The sequence below is a fragment of the Phragmites australis genome, chromosome 15 (assembly GCF_958298935.1).
Source record: "Phragmites australis chromosome 15, lpPhrAust1.1, whole genome shotgun sequence".
Classification (NCBI taxonomy): Eukaryota; Viridiplantae; Streptophyta; class Magnoliopsida; order Poales; family Poaceae; genus Phragmites; species Phragmites australis.
Window position 1 is genome coordinate 3,896,104 of NC_084935.1, and position 27,754 is coordinate 3,923,857.

A 27,754-nucleotide genomic window follows, 5' to 3' on the forward strand; every position below is an offset into this window, starting at 1 on the left:
AGAAAACCTGAGTCGCAGCCTAAGAGGCCTTTCAGCTCAAGGCCTGGGGGCTCCCTCCCATCCCGCCTCATATAGAAGAGGAGGCAACCAGCTGCTACGGGTCCTTCACGTCGCCGCCTGTCGCTTAGGGCTGCCGCCACCACCGCAGACGGTGTCATTGGTCGGAGTGTCTCCTGTTGAAGAGTCGCCAGTTGTCTCTAGGATGGAGGCCACACTGCGATGTTCAACGCTGACGTGGGCGCGTCACCACTGGATGCCACCTCATGTAGAAGAGTCACCGGAGAGATGACTCTCGACGGAGGAGCCGAGCGCCTCCTAGAAGGAGGCATGAGGAGGTTAGCTTTGGGCTTACAACATGACGGCAGAGCCTCTAATGAGGGTGTCATCGATAGAAAGGTTTGAGCCGCCCATATTGTCTCGCATACTAGAGAAGCCTTGAGTGCTTACTTTGTTCTTGTGTTCGTCGTCTTACCAACTTTTGATTCCTACCTTGTATTTCATAGATTGATGATGCTATCTTGCTCATCTTGGTTGGATGTTGAGGCCGATTGACCTCTGTTCTTACTTTCTTCTAGCCAATCAATGGTAGAAATTTTATATTAATAACATATTAAAAGTAGAATTAGAAATTATGGGCATAAAGTAGTTATATTTATTGATGAATAATATTTACATATTTATAGAATTAAGCAGACGGGAATGCACCTGTTAGTAAAGGCGGTTGCCCCAACGATATCTTTCCAAAAGTTAACTGCCTAATGCAGTTATTACTCTAATTACATGATAATTGAGCATCATATTCACAACAAACTCCTCTGCGGTACAGTTTTGAACGCTACGTGCTACACTACGAAACCGGCGATCCGTATCCCCAGCTCTTGGAGCTAGACCCGCTTGTCGCCGTCGCCGGCTTTCGCGTACACGCCGGAGTCAGTCCTCAGTATGACCGTAGTAGCGTCGTGCGACACGGAGATCGCCCAGGTGTCCACGTAGGACAGCGGTCCCGGCCGGATCAGCGGCCGCGTGTCCTCCAGGTCACGGTCCACGTCCTCGCCCTCCTCCTCGTCCGAGTAGGCGTACCTGCCGAGCCACGAGCGCGCCACCGGGTTAGTGTGCATACGCTGATGAGGTGGACGATGGCCAGCTGACGCGGCAAGTGACTGATGCTTCGTTCTACCTCGTTGAGCTGTGTGAGGGCGCCCATAGATGGCAGATGGCGCAGAGGAGCGAGAAGGAGATGAGCTGCCACACCGCCGGGATGACCCACGCGGCGCGCCACCGCTCGCTGTACCCGTCCGTCGACTTGAAGTGGATCTGCGCATTGCGATTTGCAGACGATCAGGATGCAGTGCTTTTCTGTCTAAGAAAATACGGATGCAGGTTGCAGACTTTCAGTGTAATAACGAAGAAGATTATGGATGCTATGTCGTTGTTACTGTGAAATCAAGGAGAGCTCAAGGCACCAAACAGATGCTCTCCCCGTGGACGATCCGTCAGAAACATTCAGCAATTGGACATCATTCAGACGAAGAAGAAGATGTGCTTTTTTTTTTCTGGTGGCAATGGGATGGCTTGCAACCAAAAGCCTTGTCTGATCATTAACCTTGGCCTCAAAATCGTTTCAGAAAGAGCCTCTTTTGTGATCGATCTTGTTCCATGACAGCATTTAGTACCATAGCGATAGGTTGGTAAAGGTCACAGTTGGCTGATCGAAGTGATGGACTGGACCTTGTGGACAAAATCCCAAAGAAAAATAGCAATTGTTTGTTCTACACGAAGGGTCAGGCTAGAGCTGTGCTCATTTGAGACGTGTTTGCCAAAAACATATACTCAAAGGTGCAGTTCTGGAGTAACGAAATCGATAAAAATTCATACTCCTGCCCGACCAAAAGTGATTCAGGTTAGTTTCGTTAGGTGGAATTACCTCAAATGTGATCCATCCGAGCGACACGGCCACTGCAATGATCAAGGCGTTGGTGAATTTCCGGTACATCTCCAGCTTCACCGTCATTCGTTTCGCCTACAATTTTTGAATTTACACTGAGGAATTCCCGTATGATCTTGAAGAAATTTGAAGAAAACAAGCTTAAATGATCAGGCTGAAGTTGTTCACCTTAAGCTTGTTCAGAGTTTTCGACATCGAGCTGAATATCCAGTAGACGAACACCGTGTTCAGGGCCGCGACGGGGAGCACCAAGAACATCCTCTTTGCCGACGACGGCGAGTGGTCGCTGACGGTCCCGACGTTCTCACCGACCTCAAGGGCCTCCGCCGCGGCGAAAAACGCCGCGCCGAGGCCGGCCACCCTGGAGCTGAGCCCCGAGAGCGTGGGCCTCACCACGCCGTGGCCCATGGCGACGAGCAGCACCAGCACGCGCGACACCGCGCCGCGCGCCGCGCCGGCCGTGGCCGCCCAGAACGTCGCGCCGCGCGGCCGGACGCCGGACTCGTTGAACTCGGCGAGGTCGAAGTACCACGTGGCGGACTCCACCATCCCTAGGGCGATCACGAGCGTGGCGTAGCTCTGGAGCGGCACCACCTCCCGCCAGAACCGCGCGTACTGCGCGAACCAGTACGCCGCGAGGGCGGCGAACGCCAGCGACATGAGTCCGTAGAAAGGCACGAGGGGGGCCATCCGGCCGGGGAGGTAGCCGCGGTTGTTCTTCCATATGGTCTTGCCCTCAGCGGACACCTGCCCGGCCCCGCCGGCGAGCGATGCGTCGCAGTGGACGAAGAGGAGGGTGTACATGCCGGTGCGCGCTACGGTGACGGTCTCGTCCGGGAACGCCGCCTCGAGGACTCCCGGGAGGAACGAGGCCGCGAGAACCTTGGGCCAGCCGCCGGTGCCATTCGGCGCGCGGTACACGAGCGCCCCCTCTGTGCATGTCCCCATCTTCGCCATGTCCGGCCTGCAGCAGAGCGCGCGCCCGCTGGAGACGTCCGTGCCACCGACGGCGTCGCGGTCGCCTGCCTCGAAGATGACCGCCGTGACCGTGGCCGTGCGGTTGCCGTCCTGCTCTGCCTCAGCCGCAGACTCCTGCGTCCTCCTGAAGGCGACCTTCTCGAAGCTGCACCGATCAAGGAACCACTACATCACAGTCACTCCCCAAGAACCCAATGAAACGATGAACTGATCCTCCCGCCGGTTCATACGTACCGGATGAATGCGCCCGCCGCAGCGGAGGCGTAGACGCCCTCACTGCCGCCGTGGAGGACGAAGGCGTTCCCGACGCCGGCGAACCACTCGCCGGTGTAGTCGTGCACCGACGCGTCGGCGCAGAGGAGGGCGCACCATAACAAGGCCACCACGAGGCGCACAAGCCTCATGGACGGCAGTGGCATCGTGGCGCGCAGCAAGAGAGGAGGGGGGGGGGGGGTGCTTGCGACTGCGTGCTCGTGGTGCACTGGCACTGGAGCAGCCGAGTTGAGTAGGATAGAAATATGGGAGGTGGGATCTCAAGGAGTGGAGTGGAAGACGAACGGAAGAGGAGACTTTGACGCGGAGGTGCCATGAATTGTTAGGTCCACGTCCTTTCGAAAAAACAATTTTTAGGTCCACGCCCAAACTATTACGTGCAGAAATGATCGAATTAGGCAAACATGCATGACAAAAGAAGCAAATAGGACAAATGAGAGGGACCAAATTGGCATGAAATTTTTTGCATTGAGATTATCTAATGTTCTTATTGGTTACATTTTCGTTAGGTACTAAGCGTTGACATGGAATATCCACACCAATATTAGGTGACAATGTTACTTTAAGTGGCATAACATCTGACATTTAGGGTCCGTTTGAGCTCCAATTTTAAAATTCGCAACACAAGAACTAAGCCCATCTCCAAGAGAGACTTCAAATCTCCCTTTTCCCGTGCTATAGTGTTTGCGGTCTACTGTAGCACTGGAAATCCATCTCCAACAGATCCTCTATCCAGTGCTACAGTGCTGCTACAGTAGAAAAAAAATAAGGGATGCTGTAATAGTGATAGGGGATGCTGTAATAGTGTTTTGAGGATGAAAATTTGAGGTAGCTGTTGGAGATGGTCTAACAATGCAACAGATGTTTGACTGGCAGCACATATCGGAGTGCAAAGTAAATGTAAAGAATTTGTAAAATACCTCGTAGAAATAACTGACGACGTCCTACCGCTATGTTCAATCAGCACCTTATGGGAATTAAAAGCCACCCACGCACTCATCTAGAAGTCGTCCTAACATATGGCATTAGATGGAACAAGAGGAGAAGATATAATTAACTAAGTTAATCATGTCGGTAAGCATACAAGCCCTTAATTTGAGTTTTGATGGTTAATGATAACATGATTATGGTGACTAACATGTGTTTTGTATGATTTATTTAAAGTTAGATTACGATGATGATTCTTGTATATTTTCGTCCTCTATATTGATTTTTATAGTTATCAACAAAGAATATGCATGGAGATTAATGATAATCTAGTTCTAAATGTTGCAAGGAGTTAGGTTGACACTTAGAGTAGATATACTTCTTATTTTTTTCCCTTCGGATGTACTATTAAAGGAGGTTGAGAATAGTAGCTTAGTTTAGTTAGAGTTAGAGAGTTAGTTGTGATGCACACTAGTCAAATCTAGAATTAGGTAGCCCAGAGGAAGTCTAAGAAAGCAAGGATCGAAAGACGGATAAAAATCTATAGTGAAATGAAAAGTTTAGAATTTTACGTATACAAGATGATCTAATATTCTTACCAGAAGATCTACAATGACTCACCAGAGTAATTACATATAGAGAATTAGCAAAAACGAAGCTATATTTATCGGATGTTCCAATGAACATCGGAGGATTGCATCGGAAGTTTTATGCAAAGAGCAATTTTGAGGAAGCCATTCTATACACCGGAAATTTCGTTGAGTGCATCGGATAATTACGCATCGGAAGTTTCGATGATCATCGGAGGAATCCCTAAGTAATTGTGCAAAGGCTACTACTAGTAAAGGTCAAAGTTGATATACACATCATATGTTCTCTGTGATGGAGTTTGAACACCAACAGATCATACGATGAGTATGTCATACAAGTAACAACTGGTTTTTGAATAATGTGTTGATCTACATATCAGATGTTTTGATGATGACGATGATGAAAATGATGATGGAGGCAACACCAGATCATCCGGTGAATATAATTTTTCTAGGCTAAGAGGTAACAACTAGTTTACAACAGTGGTTGGATATAAATACACTTCTCTTCTCTCTACTCCATGAACACTTATTTGGCTGTTGGTTGGGCATAGTTACATACTTGGAGAGTCAAAGAGGAAGAAGAACCATTTGAGTGATTTTTAAGGTCCTTAATTGCAATATTAATGACATTATTAGTGCTAGGAGAGTAGTTAATGTGCAATCAATCATTTTTTTGCTTAGATTAGGTCAAATAAGGTTCTTAGCTTGCCACTCTTGGTGATTAGCATCACTTAGACGGATTGTGGTCGTTTGGTTTTGAGAAGCTTCATGATGAAATGATTATTGAAGCCTCAAGGTGATCATATACCAGTTTAGAGTCCACCGATCTGACGTGGAGAAGGACTACCACTAGATATCGCTTGATCCCTTATGCAGTATCAAGAGGGAGCTATACATTGCATGGATGCTCCAGCAAAGACTATAGGTAAGCACCAACTCCTTGATACACCAGAAAAATCCGAGTCTCTATATCCCTTCTCTTTACTTTGAACAATTTAATTATATCGTTTTATTTTCGTATTTATATTCTTGCAATTACTTTTATTAGAGTTGATTTGCTAGAATAAGGATAGTTCTCAATTGAGCTAGTATGTTTTTCACATAGCAACTAGTGCACAATTACATTAAGATTGTTTCTTTCTTGCAATAGTTTTTAAAGGTAGAAAAAAATTAGAATCCAAACCACCCATCTTGGGCATCTTGATCGTACACTGCCTTTGATCCAGAGGCTAAACCCATTATATGCCTGGTCTACGAAGTGTGTGCAGATGTGTGGTGCCTTGAGCGAATAAACATGGAGAAGACCTTGGGGCTCGCGAGTTTTGACGATGTTTTTGTTTAAGCGTTTCACATGTGGCCTGGGCAAGCGTGCACTACAGTCTGCAGCTTCGCAAGTGCAGAGCTGAAATTGAGGTTCTGTGGCGTGCCATTGGGGATTAGCACGTGTCCGTCCTCGTTAATGATACCATCCCGTGTGACACGTACAAGGTCAAGGTCGACTAATTCATAAACCTTGTACGCACTTACGAAGAACCAGAGATGTAGATTTGTTCATCAACGAAAACAAAAAATGTCAAGAGGAACTTGTGAATGGTCTCGCCAACTTGCTGCAAACAAGTGCTGGAGTGGTCGGTCTATTGGGCTGAAATTAAAACCAGAGAACCCCGTCCTAATCCGTTCGACAAATGACCTAACTATTCTTGTCTTCCTGCGTTATAACTAGTGAAACAATCTTCCTTCAAAAGAAGTAGTGAAACAATCTTCCTTCAAAAGAAGCAGTGAAACAATCCAGTGGTAGTTAGTGTCCTATTCTCAAAACAAAAACCATTGACTCTACGTATCGCATGTAAAACCAATAGTAGATTTTTTTGTCTTTTATTGAATCTTTTTCATGGCTCGATAGAGAATTTGATAAGTCAATTATTTTTTTCATCTTTCATAATATGGTTAACCACCGTATTAACTAATCAATTACGAAAAATTGGATTGTATTTTATAATTCTTTTTTTCTACAGCACCTCGACGTGACATATGCATGAAAGAGGTTCAAGAATCCATTTTTCTATAAGGGCTAAGAAAGAATCACTTTTTTTTGGCTTATTGACCTTATATTGCAGGGTGGATATTGAAAGATAGAAAATATTTCCCTCCAAACCATACATATGCCTTTCATCGAATACGACTTTTTACATAATTCTACATGGATGTATCAGATTATCAAGTATGGAATTATATTTACTCACTTTAAATTGAGTATCCGTTTCCCTCCTTTTGCCGCTAGGAAACCATTCAAACCCAAAATACATTAAAGTATACGAGATATTGATATCCAATATTTTTTAAGGACCAAATCCAAGTTGAGAACGCTACGTACATCTTGTGATGTAGATTGTGATAATTTTATTTCATTATTAAAAAAGATTCAAGTTAAGTGTGTATTTTAGACTTTAGACTGACTCTCAGATCGGTCAAGGACCCTAACAAGTCAATACCTTTTGTTCTTTTTTTTTATTTTTGGGAAACCATTTGGTTGCGTTCTTCTAAAAATTAGTTTTTTTAGAGGTCTAAAAATTAGTTAGGCCGTATCTTCTCATTTCGTTCTTGGGCCGAATTAACTGCATTATTGGGCCGAAGAGAACTTCAGCTGGAGAAAAAAACGACGTTGGCTAGCCCAGTTATTAATGGGCTCGATCCAGTTATTAGTTGGCCCATATAATATTCTCCCGTCCATCGGTATATGCCGAGTTCGATCCCACCACCGTCGGATGGGATCCAACGTCTGGCAGCAGCCGCAGAAACCCTCGCATCGTCGTATCCCTCGCTATATCTCCCTCCGCTCGCCCCAGCGGCCGCCTCCACCCTCGCCTGCCCACGCCGTCGCCGAAGCCCTCTGCTCCACCCGCCCCGATCCCGTCCAGAGAAAAGGTGAAGACTTTGAATGCTTCTGTTCCAGTTCTTCGCCGATTTGTAGTTTCGAATGTTTGTTGCTCGTAGGTTGTGTGCGAATTTATGGTTTCTTCGCTTCAGTTAAGCGAAAGATTGGGCCTTTTGCCCGTCGTGTTTGCTGGATTCGATTCGGGATTCTTGTTTCGTTTCTTCCTGAAATATGTCATCTGTGCTGTAATCTAGTCGATTGTAGTTGTTTGAAAGCTCCAGGCTATTCGCTCTTATTTTTACTAGATTTATTGTTAAGTATCAGGTACCCGTTAAACTTTGCAACGCGACGATTCGTTAGCCCATTGATGTCAGATCTGATAATTTCACTGAACAATCTATATTTTCGCGAAATGGATCATAATAAAATAGGAGTGACTTTAGTTCTATGGTCTTAGATTTGTCTTGGATGTTATAGGTACTGCCTCGTCTATTGGATCAGCTATTGGATAAACATACTTTTTGATCAGCGGGGTCCTTTCGATACCAATAGGATAAGCTGTTGGTTTAGATTAAGCAGTTCGGTTCTGCAGTACGGTGTGCCCATAAACTGTTAGTTGAGCTCTGGATTAGTTATGATACTTCAGATGCTAAACATAAGTCTAGGATCAGGGTTTAGGGCTACTTGTTAGTTTTAATATCCATTTACCGTTTCAGGATTTTGCTTTACAATTTGAGTAGCAGCATGTTTAGTTATTAATTGCCTATCCATAGACTGTTATCATGATTGAGCTTTTCAAGTTGTTCTAATACCATTCTCTTCCGTGCCGATAGATCACTAGTGAAACTTTCTTGAGGGGAGATGGCGGTTTCTTTCGCGAATGTTAACTCTGAGGCAGGGCTTAAAAAGCTTGACGATTACCTTCTCACTCGCAGCTACATCACTGGGTATGTGATTTATGCTACCCTATTTACTCATTGGTCATATCTGTTGCACTGGACTTACACTGCAATGATCTGCCTCTAGCTACCAAGCTTCCAAGGATGACTTGGCTGTCTATTCTTCATTTTCTGCCGCTCCCTCATCCAAGTATACCAATGTTGCAAGGTGGTTCAGTCACATTGATGCACTCCTGAGGCTGAGGTATGCTCTTAATCTGAGATTGTTTTTAGGCTTTTAGCATATACTGTTCAGTGGTTTATAATTGCATAATGATCCGATTATGTTCAGTGGGGTTACTGAAGAGGGCCAAGGCGTCAAGGTTGAGTCATCAGCTGTTCCTGTTGCCTCAACCCCTGATGTTGCTGAAGCAAAGGTACAACCATCAACCTGATGAGCTCAAATGGTTACAGCTGTTTCCTTCTGTTTTTGCTGAAAACTGCAAAGTGGTTGGATGTGTTCACGTAGTCATACTTTGGTGCTAATGGCTGGCTTGAATTGTTGTTAATGGAAGTTATCATTGATCGATATTTGAATAGCCAATCATGCGGTTCAATTTCTTGTCACAAAAATGCACTTTCAATCTTTCATACTCCCATTGCTCTGATTAATCTTCTAACTGCAGGCCCCAGCAGCTGACGACGACGACGACGATGTTGACCTTTTCGGTGAGGAGACTGAAGAGGAGAAGAAGGCTGCTGAAGAGCGTGCTGCGGCTGTCAAGGCTTCTGCCAAGAAGAAGGAATGTATGTTAGTATACAAGTTGTTCTATTTTATTCTCATCTATCTTTTTGCAGTTATACTTGTATTTGGAAAGTTATACACTCTTTGTTCATAGTATAGTATTGTTGAAGTTATGTTTTGTACTCAGCAAAATTTAAAACCTGATGCTAACTTTGTCCTTTGTCAGCTGGGAAGTCATCAGTTCTGCTTGATGTGAAACCATGGGATGATGAGACTGACATGACCAAGCTCGAGGAAGCTGTAAGGAGCATGAAGATGGAGGGCTTGTTCTGGGGGGCCTGTAAGTTACAACTCAGTTGTTTTCCAACTCACGAAATTGAGTCATGCAGACACTGCTGTATACTATTTAGTTGGGTTTTTAACATGAATATTTACCATCTGTTGCAGCCAAACTTGTCCCGGTTGGATACGGCATTAAGAAGTTGCAAATCATGATGACAATCGTTGATGATCTCGTCTCTGTTGACACTCTCATCGAGGAGCATTTGTGCGCCGAGCCAGTGAATGAGTATGTTCAGAGCTGCGATATTGTTGCCTTCAACAAAATCTGTAAGTTGTTTCAGCAAGTGATCCTTCAATTTTCGCAAAGCTGCGTTAGCATGATACTAACATAGATGTTTTTTCATTAATATCCACCTATGTTTGCATCAGCATTATTATGCTAAAATAGATGGTTTTTCATGAATATCAACCTATGTTTCCATAATGTTGCATCCTGCATTCCTCCACCATTAGTGATTTGTAGCAAAATTGAGCTCCCAGTAGCCTCAAGGCCCTCATAAAATTTGCTACATGTTTTTTATGGATAATAAGAAAATGTTTCCTGTTCTCGAACATTAGGACGTGCATCATCTCTTGTGCTTTTGACCGTGTTGATTGAGAACTACCTAACCTTATGATCGACCTCATCTGTTGCAGAAATTTTCTTGAGGCAGGCGATGGTGGTCGGTTGCCAATGTACCCAGTGTTAAAAGAGTTTCGCGTTGCTGTGTTATCGTGGTGTTGCTAGTAATTGGCGGTGAGGTTTTTGGGATAGTCGAGTCGAATGTACAAGAACGAAATGACTTTGCTTTAATTTGGAATAACCATCAGGCTGGAATTGTGTTACCAGTATTCTTGGCCGCAGTTTTTTTTATTCATGGCTCGTATATCTCTAGCTGCTAGATTTACTCATGATCAGAGGTGCCTTTTGAAAGCCGGGGGACGCTGCGAGCGTGAGCGGTGCCCTCCCTCGCTTGGTCCAACCGGCTCCACTTCCAAGCAATATCTGTGGCCAAATTGCTCGCATTTTCAAGTAGATATCACCGAGATTGCGACAGGACAAACAGAAACCTACCTCGCTCAAAGAAACCCTCTTCGTGGCAAAAATAAAAAGCCTAACATCTTCTTTGCTCCCAATCTCCCATCACTCGCTCTATATTTGCGAAATACCATCTCGTTTGATCTCTGCTACCACTGTTCTCTGCTGTAGCAAATTGTCAGGCGCCACATCCAACGCTCTGCCGAGCCCAAAGGTATACAACATCAACTTCTCCACGAACCCAGTGGAGACAGTGTACATGTGTCAGAAACCTGAGTATATGAACTCTCAGATCCGCGAGAAGATACTACCAAATCTGTTGCACCAAAGAGCTCGCCCAACCAATTATCCTCTTCGAAATCTTCAACGTTCCATTCCTTGTCAGTTAACATCTGAATCCTCAACACGTTCCTAGTTCCTAAGAGAGATAAAGCTGCGATCTCATCTGAATATCTCTTCGATTCACCGCAGATACGACACATTCAGAGTTGACCATCTGGTAGATACGCTTGGTTCACATTCTGAAAAAAATAATATGTATCAAAATTAGTATCCATTCTTTTAACCAAAAGCGACACGCGATTCAGGACCACATCGCAGCAGCTTCTCGGCTCCTAGAACTTCACAATTCGCCCATTTATCGATAATTTTACGCATTCATCGTTCCATCCGAGAATGATAAATGATGGGTGTCTCTGCTCTGCCCAAACATTCTTGCACAGCCAGAGGAAAAAATTGCATGAGCCCAACTACATAAACAATGGTATGGTATGGCTTTCGATGACAAGCTTTTATCTTGTGGATCCCTAGGATCCTTCCCGTAACTAACAAAGACCACAATGTCCCGAGAGGGCGGAGCTCCTTAGTAACCATCTCAAAGAAGTTCGTAGAGTATTGCATTGCACACTATCTGCAAGCCTGTAAATATATCTGATTACAGTGAGCAGCGAGCACACATTCAATGGCACATCGGCATTTGCCAAAGGTGTGGAATGTTGCTTGGCACTCACTCCTTGGCGCCATCTTTTTCCCAAAGTTGGGCACAGGCACACACAAATGTGCCGGGGAGCTGCCTCTGATCCTGGCTTCAATGGAGATTTGGGGACCTTCAGGTCCAGGCTGGCTTTCCGGTTTGGGCAACGAGCATGTTCCAAGAACCGTAGTTGCAATGCTACTTCTGTACATTCAGCTACATGATTTTCATGCAATCATGCTTCATGAGGAAGACCGTGTTCTTGAGATGGGCTACATGCATTAGAATAAAAGTTAAGGGTTCATTGAGTGAAACTTCTTTTATCCCATTGGACGAAAAAGAACTATATATATAGGATAATATATGGGCCATCAACATATCTGGTATCTGAGGATTAAAAGGAAAAGGAAAGTAAAAAAACAAAGCTGAAAATCTTTCCTATGAACAGCTCGAATGTTGCTCTTGAACAAGCCCGCAGAAGTGTGAATTGTGATCTTCATTCAGTACCACACCTTGGTGCATTAGGTATCCTGTCCGATCGATTTGCCGTTCAACTGAACCTTCCTTCAATACGGAATATTACGGCACCACACCAATGGGAATTCTCTGCTGTGTCAGGACCATCAAATGTAAGCTGCAAAGAGCAGGTCATCCAAATTTTAGTACCGGCAAGCCGTTCGGACAAATTTTTTTTGTCAGGAATATGTACTCTTATAATTTCCGGGTTTCTCCTGTAACTTACCTCCGTTCATATCATACTGACCTCGAACTTGTGCGCCTCTCGTTTTAGATCTCCAGAACAATGACTGCGAAGCAGAAAATTTCATTCAGTCCATGCTTACCGGCAGAGCTCATTAGTTGCAATGCTTTTTCCACGCACTAGTCTTGTAACTGTGTGTTCAAGGTAAGGTGGAAAATATAGTTAAAGGGCGTGTTCTTACAGTCTGTATCTGTTTTGTCCCACTTAAAGCTATCGGAGCCCTTGTCATCATCTTCTTCATCATGGCGACAATCTCTTATCATCCTCCCGCTCGGTTTGTCCTCCAGATAGTACTTCCTCGATGACGCCGCGGCGCTGCTCGGCCGAGCATTCATCTTCTTCTGAAGCATCGTCCTAAACAACTGTGTGCACGCGAACACGAAAGGTACGTAGCATCATATTAGCATATATGTCTACATGACCAGCGACGACAGATGATTCATATAACAGATCATATATACTGCGGATAGCTAGCACAGTTACCTTCTCCATTCTTGATTCTATTGGATCCTTCAAGCTCGGCGCGGGCGCGAAGCAGCCGCGGCAGACGAACATCTTCTTGAGCAGGAACTTGAAGGACTTCTGCTTGACGGTGGCGCCGTTGCTGTTGACGAGGAGGTCCCTGGCCTTGCTCAGTATGATCTGCGTGTCCGGCGAGAACTCCCCGCCCTCGCCCTCGTTTGCCGCCTGCTTCAGGGAGAGCCTCCGGTCGACCTCGAGGCTGGAGGGGCAGTTGAGGAACCTGTCGAGCGGCATCTGGTTAGCGCGGTCCTCGTCGGTGGCCTCCGACCCGCGGGCGCTGGACTTGGACTTGGCGCGCCGGAGCAGCTTGTTCAGCGCGTCCTGCAGCTTCTTCACCTCCTCGATGGTGAAGTCCGGCACGTCGGCTTGCGACGACGCGCGAGGGCCTCCTACCTCCGCCGTCGCCGTCGCCGCCGCCGCGTGCAGCGGCGACTCGTTCCCTAGCGTCCCGATCGAGAGCAGGGCCTGCGGCCAGTCGCCGTTGGGGCTCTTCTCCTCGCGAGCGTGATCTTGGCGGCAGCTTTCTCGGACCGGGACATCTGACGTAAAACCCATGCATGCAAAAGCAGGCTCGTCAGTGAGAAGCCAAGAAAAGCACGTACGCCCGCTGATAACAAGCACGAAACGGAAACACTCACCGCGAGCTGAGCTCGCGACGGCGGCCTCGGATCGTCCCTTGTCTTGTCTACCATTGAAGCGATTCTGCATCCAGTTAATGATCTGCAGAGTGCAGACAAAAGTAACCATGAGACACTAGAAATGAACAGATCAAATGTACATGGAAGAACTGCTATAGCATCAGTGGATGAGAGAACCCAGCTTGCAACTGGGCTTACCCCCATGTCTTCTTGCTCTTCGTGCTGCTCCGGGAGAACGACAAGTACCCTGTGAATCTGAGCAGTGTGACAGTCTGCAAGAGCGGCAGAGAATCGACTGGGAGGCAACAGAAGCTCAGTTCCAGGGTTTTGAAGGTGCCCTCTGATTGGTCAGTCAGGACTATTCATTGGGAGGTTTTAGAGCGCAGAGCATGAGTGAAAGCAAAGCAGAGAGAAGTGGCTTTAGATGCAACCAGGGTCCCCTGCTCCCCTGAATTAAATAGGGTTAGTGAGACTACAGTCTTCCACAGAAACCCATGGCTACAGATTGAGGGTAGTGGCCAATTTGCATTGTTGCATCCAGTTACATGCTTTACACGTACAATGGGCGTCAATTTAACCGGCAAAATTACCCACACAATTGTGCAATTATCTAGGTTGTATTCTCGGTCGAAGCATAAACGCAAGCAAGTATATATATATATATATATATAGGACACCTATTCTATACTCCTAGGAGTATGTACTCCCACATGCAATATACCATCTAAACAAATACTTTATACTCTTTTATCATTTTTAGTATACTCTAATACTAATTCTAAGATACTCCAATATGAGTTGTATGAAAAAAAATTCAATGTTAGTCTTTTATTTTTGCTATATACTCTTTTTTATACATAAAAGAAGTATATACGCAAATTAAGATAAAATTCATGGAATTTCATAAAAAATTTCGTGGGATTTGTATTGTAGTATCTTATAATTACTAATAAAGTATATTTAAAGTGATAAAGAAGTATAACTCATGTGTAAAAGTGGTATATGAGAGGTGGGAGTACATACACCCAGGAGTACATACTAGTTTTCCTATATATATATATATATATATTTACAACCCTAAATGATTGTTACTGTAAGTCTTAAAAATAAAATCATATCTATTGTATATAACAGCTACAACATTTATTTAATGTGATTAATCAACGCTATTATACTCAGGCTCTACCTAGCTTTTTGTTATTTCCTCAATAATGAAGAAAGCTTCTAGTATTTTTTTTTCTTTAATTTGTTCAGATTAACGTGGGAATTTTACGCAGGCAGATGAGTCCATTTTAGTCATCAATATCTATCCTAGTCTTTCGACTAGTAATACCATGCCACTTATTAATCCCCTAAAGATGTTTTTTGAGGTGGTTTTGCCACAAATGGGGATTGTGAAATCTGGTTTTGCAACAGAAACTGGCGCATCGATAGAAATGGTGGTGCATGGTGTCAACTTTCTTCTTGTGCCCTCCTTTATCACCTTGTAAGCTATTCTCTGACAACATGCCATCGTACCATTTTAACTTACACACCGGCCCTTCTCATTTCTCAAGCTTACATGTCAGCCGCGTGGCAAATCGTAAGCTAACATATACCGCGCAACATTGTGTCGGTAGCGGAAACATCCTAGGAATTAAGACCTCTTGATATTGATCTCGGCTTCTAACATTTTCTAACTAAACCAAGAGATTTAGATAGAGCTCGTCCCCACCATACGCTCTGATCGGAGGTGTAACTAATCTCAGATCGGTCACGATCCAATCTCGTGCGATGCTATAAAAATTAGAACGGAGAGTCTCGCACGATTTATCCCACGTGAGCTATAGCCGTTCTCCTCAAAACTTAACCGATTCTAAGGGTGTCACTATAGGGTGAAGATTGCCACCGCCGCCACGCCCCGCCTACGTGTTGGCGATCTCTTCCTCACGCTGGCATCCGCTGCATCGCTTACTCCAAATCATCTTCAAGACCTAATGATATCGTTTGACTTTGGTATGTTATTCACTTTTTCGCTAATAATGTGTGTTCGGTTTTAAAAGTCAATGATCATATCTTAGGATGATTAAGATGTTACATGATGTTCACAAAGTACGATATCCAGTTGTTTTTTGAGAGGGACGATATCCAGTTAATGCAGTCCAATACTTGAGTAGTTAAAATGGAGCTCTCCGGTTCACTTTATTGTACCTGTTGTTCCTGACCATATTTGGAACTCGAACTGTCCGGCCGTAGTTCAGCAGGACTGTGGTTAGGTATGCTGCCGTGCTGAACCACCACCCCTGCAAAACACACAGTTCAAGAAGAAGATATTTTGCAGCCCCTGTCACCGATCGGCCGGTGATAGAACCCACCCAGGCCGGGCAAAGCACCCCATGTTCCCAATTCGGCAGTCCGCAGTTCCCAATACAAAAGAAATCATCTTGATCATTAAGGATGTGGCCGGTTGGTTCCTTTATAAGACTGGACAGGACGATCACATTCAGTAAACAGTGCCATTTTTCTGTTTAGTTGAATAAATGATATCACTTGTTCAGATCACCCATATAAAATTTAGGATTATTACTAGAAGATGTTGTATCATCTTATGTGAGAAATTTGAATGTACAGGTCATTTAGAATGGGTGATTACGTTGTGTTAGATTCACCTCATGTGCCCCTTCTTTTCTGTTTTCTTTCTCCAATTCACCTCCTCCCATTTACCTTCCGTGCGCTCTCTCTTGGTGGCGACGATTGGGTGACAACATTGTCCTTCGCCGGTCACAACCCGGTACGCCCCTCTCCCTCTCAAACCATTTTTTCAGGCTTCATTATGTCAGTGCTTTTTTTTTTGCATGTGAGCTATGAGGTATAGTGAAATATGAATTGGATTGCAAAAGTTTTCCATATCAACGACAGTTTGACTGAATCGTACTTTGATGGTTATATGAGGTTCTTCTGTGTAGGACACTATGTCGAATTTTTTTTTTCTGTTATGAACATGTATATAGATTTGCTGAATTGTACTTTGATGGTCATGAGTGTTGTTGTTATGTTGTATAATTTTCTTGTTATGTAACCAAATTTTTTGACACATGTTTGCCCTTCATTGAGTATTGTAGTGGACAAAAGGAAGTTGGAAAGGAAAAGAATGTTAATGCTCACCGTGGTGGTTTTGTTTGTTCGATTAGACTAAGAAATAGGAGACAATCAATTACCTATGGTCCAACAGAGGAGATAGATATGATTAGAATTGACTATTTTAATAATAAAATTTATAATAATGATGGTTTATGTCCATGACAACGCGACCTTCGTTCGTGCTCTAACGTCCAAGCTATGACCGGATACAGAAAAGTTAGAAAGACTTCTACACCTATCTCTTGTTTTTCCTCTCTCCCATCCATAATAAAAAAATATTAAAAGATTCAGTAAGGCTTCCACTGAATGCGAGACAGCCTCTTAGCCCCCATTGGATATGCCCATGGCTACAACGGAGGCATGTACTGATGTGAAACACTTAAAAAGTTCATCTTCTTTCCCCGAAGGACGACGGAATGCCCATTGCTCTCATCCAGTCAGCGTACAACCACAAGGAAGCCAAGGCACGAGAGACGAGAGTCCAACAGTGTCCTCCGCGGAAGCCCCGTACCGTAGTGGGAGTAGAGTATTAGCGCGCCGGTACCAGGTTCCCCGCGCAGCAGCCGATGGCGCACCGACGCGGCCGACGCGGCGCAGCCCCGGCCGTTCGAGCCAACCCCTGGCGCGCGGACGTGGGCTCTCGCGCGTCCATCCATTCCGGCCATACTCTATTCCCCTCGCCGCGTCGGGGATCGGGCTCGCGCGCCACTAACCCAACCTGTGGGGTTATCTCGCAGCGCGGGAGGGTTTACGAGATCGGGGGGCCATCAAGTATCAACGAGGGGCGCGAGCTAGCTATTAGCCCGGAGAATTAGGCGGAGGAAACCGGTCATTAAGAAACAGGTGTCACCCCGACACGGGGGAGCCTGGCCGTGCACACTGTCGTGACACTTGTCCCGTCCGGCTCCTGTTGGCCCGTCGCGCGGACGGCATCCGATTGGGTGTGCACCGCCACTTGTGCCGAGATCCCATACCCGGAGAGATGGGCGCCGTTCCTTCATTCGCCGATTGTTAACAACCTCTCTAATTATATTTCCTTTGTTTTGTTCTTTTATAAATTTTTTCTTGTTCTTATTTTTTTATTTTTTAAATCTTTAATAGGTTTTTTTAAAAGATTTATAAAAGAAAGAAGAGAATCATAGGATGAAGATAATAGAAAAAAATTCTTTTGTAAAAAGAATCATTAAAGTGTTAAAAAACAAAAATTCCTTTACGAAGAAAAGGAGACTCACAAAGACAATTCATTGGAGATGGTTTTAAGGCCAATTGGCCTTAAATATTGGGCTTCTTTTCTAAAAAGTTGTTTTTTAATTTTAATTATTGTATTTTACAATAATTTTTTAACTTTTCAACACACTACTTCTCAGAAAAACTATTCTCAGCTTAGCTTCTTAATTTCTAATTTATTTTATCAGAAGCAGGCTTCTGACTTCTTAAAAACCACTTTTCAACAATCCTATTTGTTTGAGCCTCTAACTTCTACCAACATAAAAGGTAGAAACAGAAGCTCAAACAAACAGATATTTAATATGCAGTAACCAGGGTTCAATTTATCGATGGTTCCTACTTGAAAATCGCGGTAACTGAGCTTATCGCTCTGCATCGATAATAAAAACCAACCAATTTTCGAATTTGAATTAAAACATCAAAAAAATAAAAAATCCAATAGGGAGGAAGTTTGCATCTTATTTTATAGGGAAGAAGTTTGAAAAAGAAAAAGAAAAAATTGAAACGTGTCGCTCATTTATTAACTTATGTTAAAAAAACTTAACATATAAATATATATTTTTTTTGTGTAGAGAGTATCTTAAGGGGACTTTAAAATTGGTTTCACTTCATTTAGAGTTTTATTAATTCCTCCATAAATTTTACAAAATTCACAAGCATAAAGTGAATATGCTAAGAAATAATACTGTAATTAATTTTTTTTATGTCTACCATTATTTTTCCTACATAAAGCATAGTATAAGTAAACTAATAAAAGTGGTTTCACTAATTTTGGATGTGCGATGGGTTAGTTATGAGTTAATCTAGCTACAATACATTTACACAATCCTGCATTTAACAATAACTATTTCATAAGTTCAGGATTTTTAAAAGAGATAGGATCATGTAAAAAGACTAATAAAATTGATTCCATGATTTTTGAATTAGCAAAGAGTAAACTATGCATTTAACTAGGTTTAGTAAATACATTTTCTTATAGAAAATATTCAACTTTTTTATAAATATAAATATTTTTATCATGTAGATCATGTTACAAGAAAACCAACAAAATTTGTTTTACTTGATTTAAAATTCAAATAAATTAGTTATTAATTTTACAAGATTGAGCTATTTTTTAGTTTTTCTTAAACTTCACTAAAATTCGATAAAACCGTTCGATAACTCGCTAAAACCAAATGATTACCGATAAATTCGAACAGTTACCAATAATTTGAATAATGTGAAAAAACCGCTCGATAAATCGCTAAATACAGTCTGTAACCGTAGCAAACCGACCGATTACCGTTCAGTTCGATCCAAATTCTCGCCGAATTTCAAATTTGACTGAGTAAAATTTAAATGAATTCTCACCAAATTGTAATTTTCCAATAACCACTTTTAGGGACCAAAAGGTTTTGTGAACCTTCGCCGCGACATATCATGCTCCGAGTCAGACGTTCAGCAGTTCAATCTCCCCCTCGGGAGGGACTCGTCCCAGTTGCCAGACTGAATTACCTCTTCAATACACTGGGAACTGCGAGACCTCTGGAAAAAGAAAATAAAACACGCACTTGGGAGTCTACTCTGGCATTCCTCTTTTGCATATACTCCAGTAAAAGCTCATTAGAACATTTGGACTGGTGGTCCCCATATTTGATGTCTTAACAAGGAGATGTTGTGCAACCAAGACTGTCATCCTCGATCAAGCTGTACAGAATTTGACCCCAGACTTCCGCAAACTCTATTATGTACACTCCAAATCACCAAACCTTCGTAACAATACAAAACACAACGCCCGGGTTGCAAAACTATGAGTCCGACCCTCCGCAGCACACCTCCGTGCAGCACTCGTAGCAGCCTAGGCACGAAAGAGCCGCGCAGATCTGCACCATCAAAATGGCACACTGGTCGTTCATCCTGTTGCACGCCTTGATGCAGCACATGCAGCAGAGAGTGTCAGCGAGGCGGCTGCAGCAGCCAGCAGCCTTGGTGAAGATCTGCAACTTCTCAGGTGGTTTTAAATCCTCAAATCCTGTGATGAGATTTTCCTTTGTAGCGACTTTGTCACCAAATCCGAGTTTTAGGCCATGAAGTGGGATTCGTAGCTCATCTGGGCCTTCGTGTCCTTTTAGTTTCTGCTTGACCTGTTCAAGTACACAACGCTCAGCCAGAAGTTTCTTGACATCAATCTATTAATAGTTGCAGCTCACAGGTCAAATTAGCAAATAGTTCTGAGCTAGGATTATTGCCTTAACTTCTGAAATAACATCCACTTCGAAATTGATTTACATTTGCAATTGTAACATCAGAATGTGATCGAAAGTTACTTTAGGAAGGCCCTACCCTAAAAGAGAAAATGAATAACGGTCGAAGAATAACCTGTAGGACCTACCTTTTGTGTTGCATCTACTTTCTCCTGATTGGTTTGAAGTAAGACCATGCTTGTGTATTCCGATGGAATGCTATTTTGTATGCTTAATTTAATCACCTGCAAGATTGAGAAGAGTCCCATATTATTCAAATATATTTAAGGGTGTAGAGCAAAAGCATAAACTACTCACTAAAGGTTATTTTGTGGCTGTTTTGCTGTGTTGCGTGGTGCTTATTTTTGGAAAAGCAGTTTTGAAAGTCTAGCAGTCTTTGGCAAATCAGATTAATGTTAAACAAATTCTTTTACCCATTATTTATCTCATATCAAATGGTTAGGTGGAACTTGTGTTTTGGTGCTTTGCCCTTCAATTTTACACCATATCATGATGCTGAGATCAAGTTTTGGTTCTAGGCTAACTTTCTCCTTATTAAACCAAATTTCACACCTCAATGTATAATAAAAGTGTAAAGCTCGCTAAAAAAAGAGTAAAGCCAAGAAAAAAATAATGCACCCATTTGTCTGACCTACAACCCACCTTTCTCTCCAGTTGTTTGTCTGCAGAAAACCATGCTTTCGCTGTCAAAAGACCAATCTGCTGTGCTGCCAAAACCTGAAATACATGCATAAAAGAAATTGCAGATCTTTTCAGCATGATATGATATATGATGATCCAAAGTATGTAAGATAAAAAAAAAAAACTGAAATCCATACAAAAAAGAAATTGCAGATCTTATCGCATAACATGATAAGTGATGATCCCTAGTATCTAAGATAAACAAAAAACTGTATGAGATTACGGTATACCAGTTAGCCAAAGCTTTGAATCATAGCCACTGTTAAATTATGACCTTGTCGATCATAAGGTCCCTTAATGAATCAGTAAATTACTTAGAACTAAACATATTTAGACTAAACTATAACAAAAGTAAATTTTCCAGAAAAAAAAATCACAAAATAAACTACACATTATTTCACATACCTGTCAATAACTAAACTCTTTAACGAATTCCTATTCTAGTCAACAAACTAACAACTGTGCCCACCTATAGGCAAAAACAGGATTTTAAAAGCATAGTTTTACAATAGGTGTGTGTGTCCAAGAGAATGTGTAGTTTTGTGATAGTATAGTCCAGTATGTGTAGTTTTATGAAATTTATTACATCTGAGTAGAGAAGTCATGAACACAATGTACAAAATTGTAAGCTTGGGCGTCTTACTTTGTCGAGAGGTATTTCCTTTATATGTTGGACCTTCAGTTCGACTGATATTTCTTTCATGTCAGCCACGTAACCCTTAGCTTTAACTGTCTCTGGGAATTTGCCGTGGTATTTTCCAGATACACATAAAGGAGATTTCGCTGAAATGTCTGGAATGTACTCAGAATCCACCTAAATAAGAAAAAACAGTAATTAGGCAAGCAAGCATACTATATTTCCCGCAATGCTTGCAAAACCTTGACCGACCTCTGACCCACCATAAAAAGAACATATTAATATTTTTTTTCTTCACAAAATAGGTTGGTTTCCAAAGAGCGGTATAAGCTGTGGAATACACATTGGAAGCTTAAAAACAAATAAAACCTTATTCTTGTTTATAGAGTAGAAAATAATCTAAAGATATGCATCCACACAAAAAAGAATGCTATGGTAGTTCAATGAAGGTCGTAGGTTTGTCCAGTCCAATCCACATCTATACAATGCCTGGCAAAATGAGGTGGACCCTCTGAAATCAGGTGCCGCATGACGCAAAGTGCCTATAGCATTATGAGACATGATGGCAGCAAGAACTTCATAATGAAATTTGTTGCCACCAAGAAAGGTTAATAAAGTAGGCACACAACTTGTTTAATCGCATGCATCATAATATGAAAAAAGAATGGACAAACTTAAGTAATTACTAGTTAAGCATGCACAAACTCACTTCAAATTCATCAAGATGTACCGTAGCATCAACGGAGATATTTGCCACAATTGTACTTGATGCTCTCCTGAACCACTTAAGTATCCTACTCTCAATTGATCCTGAATAACAAATAAGAATAAAATTTGGTTAAGTCTAAGCCATATAAGAAATAGGGTGGTGATTACTAAAAGATGAATTTCATTTATCGAATTCCAAATCAAGCATACAATAGTTTAACATATAAAGCCTGCAGCAGTTCCAGTCTAATAATACAGAATGAAATGAGAGTTAGGTAGCACTCAAGACCCAGATTGCAAAGCAAGAAGCTTCCTTCAGTGAAAATTTGGAAGAAATTGGGTCCAACCAAAGTAGACTTTGAGAAAAGTTGGACTAGCTGTGCATATAACCTCATAACAACTAGAACTGATCACAGTTTACATGTGCATGGCATCGACTAACAGAAAGAACAATCATGGCCATTATCCAAAGAAAAGAGGCTAAAAACATATAAACGAAAATGCAACAAGTAATGGAAAACGTACAGGCAGCTAGATCGTAATGTTAGTGTTTGGACGAGAAATGATAGAAGCATACTGTCCACTAAGACAAGAACCATTGATACCTGTCTCAAGTGCAGAATCATAATGTCCCTTGCCAATTGATGCCAGCATGCGCAGGAAATAGTTGTTGCAATATGATCCTAACATGTTCCAGTTACAGCAAAATAAATAAATTTAGAAAATATGTCACTTTAACAATCAGTAATGATTAATGAAGTTTAAAAAATACACAAGAAAGAACAAAATATGGTTTGATTCACAACAATTGACAATTATCAATCACCAATGGTTAAATCCTTTTACTTGTGAGTATTTTTTTTATTAGACAGGAATGAATATTTGCATATAGAATGATAAGAAGCCAATCGGGAAAAGGAGACAGGAGAATTTTCGTTCAAGTCAAGAACAGACTTCTATAGACTTTAAGGTACTACAAGAATTGTGTTTTGATTACTCCAAAATATTACCTAGGCCAAAAGTAGAAATCCGAGGAGATCTAGATCCTCTATTGATGAGCTCGGTTTTCACAATTTGGCAGATGTTATGTTCATCATCAACCGATCCATCAGTGATAAGATATATTTGTGGAAGTGCATCATGAGCACTTGACAGTAACGCCATTGCCTTACATGCAAGCAAATAAGACAGTATGAATAACAAAATAAAAGGAAAGAGATCCAGACTATAAGATAAGCCAATGCCCAATTGAGATTATTCAAAACGCAATACCTCACTCAAAGGATGCATAATATCTGTGCCACCCCCAGCAACAAAGTTTGAGTTCATCCAATCAGTTGCACTTGCTATTGTTTTGTCATTTACTTGCTCTAAACATGACGAGAATGAGTGAAGCTCATCGTTAAAAGTTATAATGTTGAAGTAATCTCCTTGCGCAAGCTCTGAAAGAGCAGTAGACACCGCATTCTTCACATTCTCAAGAGGCTTTCCTTGCATACTTCCACTTGTATCAACAATAAACACAACTGCTTTTCTGAAGACCTATTGAAATAGCTGAGATGAGATATAGGACCGGGAAAGGCATATATTTTGGCACTCTAAAAAGAGCAAAAGGCAAATGAACCTCATACTAGAAGGTTAATTAGGTATCATCAACATTTTATTCTGACTTCAATACATACACTTGCAGAGTAAGCTAGGACTACATATCTACTTATCAGCATTTCTTTTAGGCAGGAGAACAGAACCGAATGGCAATTTAGAACAATTTCATGACAAGCTAGGACTACATATCTACTTATCAACATTTTTCTTAGGCAAGTAATAGCAACTAACCTTTCTATTTCCACTTCCAGGTAAAAGAAAAATGCAGAATTTGTCTCTATCATCATAGTCATGTAATGTTGAGGGTTGCACGAGCACAACACCAGACAAATCACCAGAGTAAACCTACACACACCAACATAAATTAAGCAAAGGACAACACATTCAGCAATATTGCAAGTTTGGAGTCGTTGAACATTGTGCTGAGCCAGATCCTATATTGTATTCTTCAAGATGCCTTGACAAGTCAGATTCTGAGTTTCTGACAGGAACTAGTGAACTCACAAATATTAGAGAATGGGTGATGGGTATAGCTTATCTAGAAAAATATCATAGCAGAAAAACTTACACTGTATGAAAAATTGAAATCTTTGCTCGACCAATTCTCAACAATGGCTTCATGCAGAAAAGATAATTTATCACCTTGCCTGCCCTTTTCCTGAAATAGAAATAAAAATTCTTCAGAAGATTAAACCTTTGCAAGGTCGTAGGGTCCGTTTGGATTGAGCCCCGGCTAACCCCGCCAATCCGTTTGCTTGCCAAAAGTTTGGCGCAGGAATCGGGCACCCGTGTTTCCCCCGCGGTTGGCAAGAAAAAACTAAGCGCTGGACGATGGGAGGCTGGGCTCGCCAACTATTGGCGTCCGTCCAAACATAAGGGAGGAAGCGGGGTCAACACCAATTTTTTGGCAGGGCGAGCGCGTCAATCCAAACATGTCCGTAATGCTCCCAAATGCACATCAAAACAGTGTTAATAAAGAAGTTAAACTCGATCACCTTCAACGGGTGGCTCGTTCCCTGCAATAGAATCTCTTTACTGAAACCACTGTTCACATTCAACTGGATTTTTTCCCTCTTCATGAATACTTTTGGCAGTGGGTTGACAAAGTACGGAAATCGAAAAGGTATGTCAACAGAGAAGAGCCCATTATCATAGAGTAACTTCTGAGACCATCGGAATGTGGCGAAAATATCTGCTCCGCCCTCAACCTTGATTGATAAGACAGAAGCGGTAAACAAGTAAATAACCAAGCATGGTAGCACTTCCAATAATGAAAACTAGGCAGCAGGGACAGGAGCACATACCTGTGGTATTGTCAAGAAAAACAATTCGGGCTTCAGAAGGCCTCCGCTATCAGTTTTTGCATAATTCTCCATGTGTTCTTCTACTTCAGTTACTTGAGTATTATATGATCTTCTTCCGATAGTAACCTCAGCGCCTAGAATTGAACCCTATTAGCCAAACCGTTTTTAGGTTGAGACCAACACAAACATGGAAAGTGATGTAGCTTAGATAATATAAGTATGAATATTTCACTATATAAGTATGTGAGAAACAAATTCTTGATTTGATTTGAAGGAAGCCTTAATCAATAATGGATGGAAAGTAAATCTATGCACATATTGATAAATAATGAAATAAAAAATATTAGTTGTACCAATCAAGTAATTAAATCTAAGCAATCAGAATATGAATCAATAAAAGACAAGTGTTTATATTTCACAAGAAACCCAATGTTAGTGCAAGTGCCTGATTTTCTTTTTTATTTATCTTGCTCAAGTCTTTTTCAACCCCATAAGCAAGGCAAGATGAACAAAATCGTCCCCACTGCACCAACTCAATAATATGCTATAGTCATCCCAGAAGAATAAGAATTTCACTATCAAATTAATTTTCTTTTTCCAAACCACGCATATTCTACCGAATGTTGAAGGAGCAGCACATATACGGCCAATAAATGTATTTTTTCATAAGAAACCCAATGTTAATGCAAGTGTTTGATTTTATAATTATTTATCTTGCCCAAGTCCTTGTCGACTCCACCAGCAAGGCAAGATGAACAACAATGACCCACTTCACAACCTAATACTATGCTTTAATCAGCCAAGAGGAATAAGAACTTCACTATCAAATTAATTGCAGTTTTCCAAACCATGTATATATATTCTTGGATGTTTAAGGAACAGAACAGTACACAGCCAGATGCTGAATTAAAGTCCAATTGTCCAAACAACCCATCTTGTGCCCAAATGAAAGTTCAAGCTATCTTTTGTGTACTCCAAACAAGTTTGTTTCTTGCATGACAGGTTTATCTTCATCCAACTCAGGTTACCTCTTAGACTGGACAAAGCAATGAATTACTTTCAATTGCTTATGTAACTATAACTAAACATACTATTCCATTTTTGCTGAAGAGTGAAGGCAACCCCCCTATTGCTTATCTAGAAATTATGAACTAAGCTTTAACGATATCTTTAGCTTATATAGCAAACCAACGATCGCACTCAGTCCCCCCTTTACCACAACAAGATCAATCGAGTATGTGAAAGTAGGATCAGCAATTCGTATCCTGCTAGTCCTAAAAAAAATCGGATTCTACAAACGTTGCATTATGCAAGCACCTGAAGTAATTGTGCCACCAATCGATCCAACTAATCGCGGGCGACAACTAAGTACAAACGCATCAAAGGAGTCATCGGTCATGTTATAACTGAAAAGCATAACTAACAGGTGGTCGTATGCACAGTTGCACAGACCAAAACTGCAATGAGGACAAATGTCCATGCACCGAGCAACAAATCCACGGGCGTACCTGCCCAATCACTATGGTCAAATAGCTGCGAGTATACTGCAGCGGCAATCATTTCAACCCCCATCAAACTTAATCTAACGAGGCAAGTCAAACCAATCCGGAAGACCAGAAAAATACCAAATGCCAAACCGCGACAACAGAGCAGAATCCAATCGGCTCACCTGCTCGCCCATGGGCACGATGAGCCGCACGTCGCACTCGCGGCTGCGCGTGATGCAGTGCAGCCACCACCGCGCGCGCACGGTGACGGTGGCCGCGTCGAGCGCGCAGTCGACGGCCAGGTCGACCTCCTTCATCTGCAGCGGGATCAGCGCGGGCGGGTCGAGGCGGCCGTACACGTAGGGCTGGTAGCTGGGCACGTCGGGGGTGTCGACCGCGGAGGGGTCCGTCACCACCGCGTACGCCGTCGGCGCCGACGGCAGCAGCAGGGCGGCGGCCGCGGCCGCGGCCGTGGAGACCGCCCGGTCCATCCCCGACGGCGGCCGAGGCGGCGGCAGCCCGCTGGGAAGCATGAGGCGCTTCGAAAGCTTGAGCCCGTCCTCCACCGCGCGCGCGAAGTCCTCCATGGGGGCGGGGCGGGGCGGGGCGGGGAGAAGCGCGCGAATGCCGGTCGCCTAGGGTTTCGATGGGACGAGACGATGAGGGGAAGGCGAACAGCGCCGCGGCGGGGCGAGTTTTTATTTGGGTGGTGCTTCGGGGGAAAGGAGAAGGCGTGGTGATTGATGACTGATGAGGCTTGCCCGGCAGCCCGGCAGCCCGGGGAGGGAAATGATGACCTGGGTCAGCCCGGGGAGGCGAGGCGAGACGAGGTGTGGGGAGGGGCGACGGTGTGGGCGGTGAGAATAAGCAAGCGGGCGGCGCCGTGCGCGTGGCGTGGCGTGGCATGAGTTGTTTGATTCTTAAGCTATGATGCAACAGTAAATACAGGCATGGGTTGTTTGATTCTTAAGTAAATGATACGTAGAATTAAAAAAAACTAGTTTAGTTGCCTGTGTTTACTGTTGTATCATAGCTTAATGGATGTAGATATAAGGTTTTATCTGAGCTCTACTCTGCAGACTGATTCGACGGATACAGACTTTTCGTCACTCATACAGTCAGACTTATTAGTTAGTGTTATAAAATTATCTTTATGACTTTATATGATTAACTAATCATAATCTTAATTCTTGTATCTGTTCATACGGTTTCAAATTTATTCAACTAAATAAAAACTCAGTTTAGTCTGTCCAGATAAATACAACCAACTAAACA

General features: G+C 42.7%; 4 protein-coding genes across 5 annotated transcripts; 1 reads left to right on the top strand and 3 right to left on the bottom strand.

The window, feature by feature from the left end:
* Positions 1–629: 629 nt before the first annotated feature.
* On the bottom strand, positions 630–3,399 carry LOC133891918 (uncharacterized). Its single transcript, XM_062332629.1, has 5 exons — positions 3,158–3,399; positions 2,114–3,068; positions 1,925–2,020; positions 1,178–1,314; positions 630–1,080 (listed from the first exon to the last, which is right to left on the bottom strand). Exons 1-5 carry the CDS (start codon positions 3,340–3,342, stop codon positions 885–887), a joined length of 1,569 nt encoding a protein of 522 aa, XP_062188613.1. The 5' UTR covers positions 3,343–3,399; the 3' UTR covers positions 630–884.
* A 4,082-nt stretch (positions 3,400–7,481) lies between these two features.
* On the top strand, positions 7,482–10,381 carry LOC133893388 (elongation factor 1-delta 1). Of its 2 annotated transcripts, none has more exons than XM_062334393.1 (8): positions 7,482–7,641; positions 8,425–8,538; positions 8,618–8,734; positions 8,822–8,906; positions 9,156–9,276; positions 9,441–9,554; positions 9,662–9,823; positions 10,193–10,381. In XM_062334393.1, coding segments are annotated over exons 2-8 (687 nt in total). In that variant the 5' UTR covers positions 7,482–7,641; positions 8,425–8,452; the 3' UTR covers positions 10,195–10,381. The 2 variants fall into 2 exon arrangements, with proteins under 2 accessions (XP_062190377.1, XP_062190378.1); XM_062334394.1 differs by having other exon boundaries at positions 7,494–7,641; positions 8,433–8,538.
* Positions 10,382–12,478: 2,097 nt separating this feature from the next.
* Positions 12,479–14,106, bottom strand: LOC133893377 (protein NEGATIVE GRAVITROPIC RESPONSE OF ROOTS-like). Its single transcript, XM_062334383.1, has one exon. It carries the CDS (start codon positions 13,574–13,576, stop codon positions 12,662–12,664), a length of 915 nt encoding a protein of 304 aa, XP_062190367.1. The 5' UTR covers positions 13,577–14,106; the 3' UTR covers positions 12,479–12,661.
* A 5,269-nt stretch (positions 14,107–19,375) lies between these two features.
* Positions 19,376–27,355, bottom strand: LOC133892959 (uncharacterized). The gene is made up of 13 exons (XM_062333946.1): positions 26,662–27,355; positions 24,993–25,139; positions 24,684–24,896; positions 24,257–24,346; positions 23,920–24,033; positions 23,356–23,625; positions 23,094–23,250; positions 22,689–22,766; positions 22,085–22,185; positions 21,382–21,552; positions 20,700–20,774; positions 20,186–20,281; positions 19,376–19,937 (listed from the first exon to the last, which is right to left on the bottom strand). Exons 1-13 carry the CDS (start codon positions 27,064–27,066, stop codon positions 19,602–19,604), a joined length of 2,253 nt encoding a protein of 750 aa, XP_062189930.1. The 5' UTR covers positions 27,067–27,355; the 3' UTR covers positions 19,376–19,601.
* Positions 27,356–27,754: the final 399 nt, after the last annotated feature.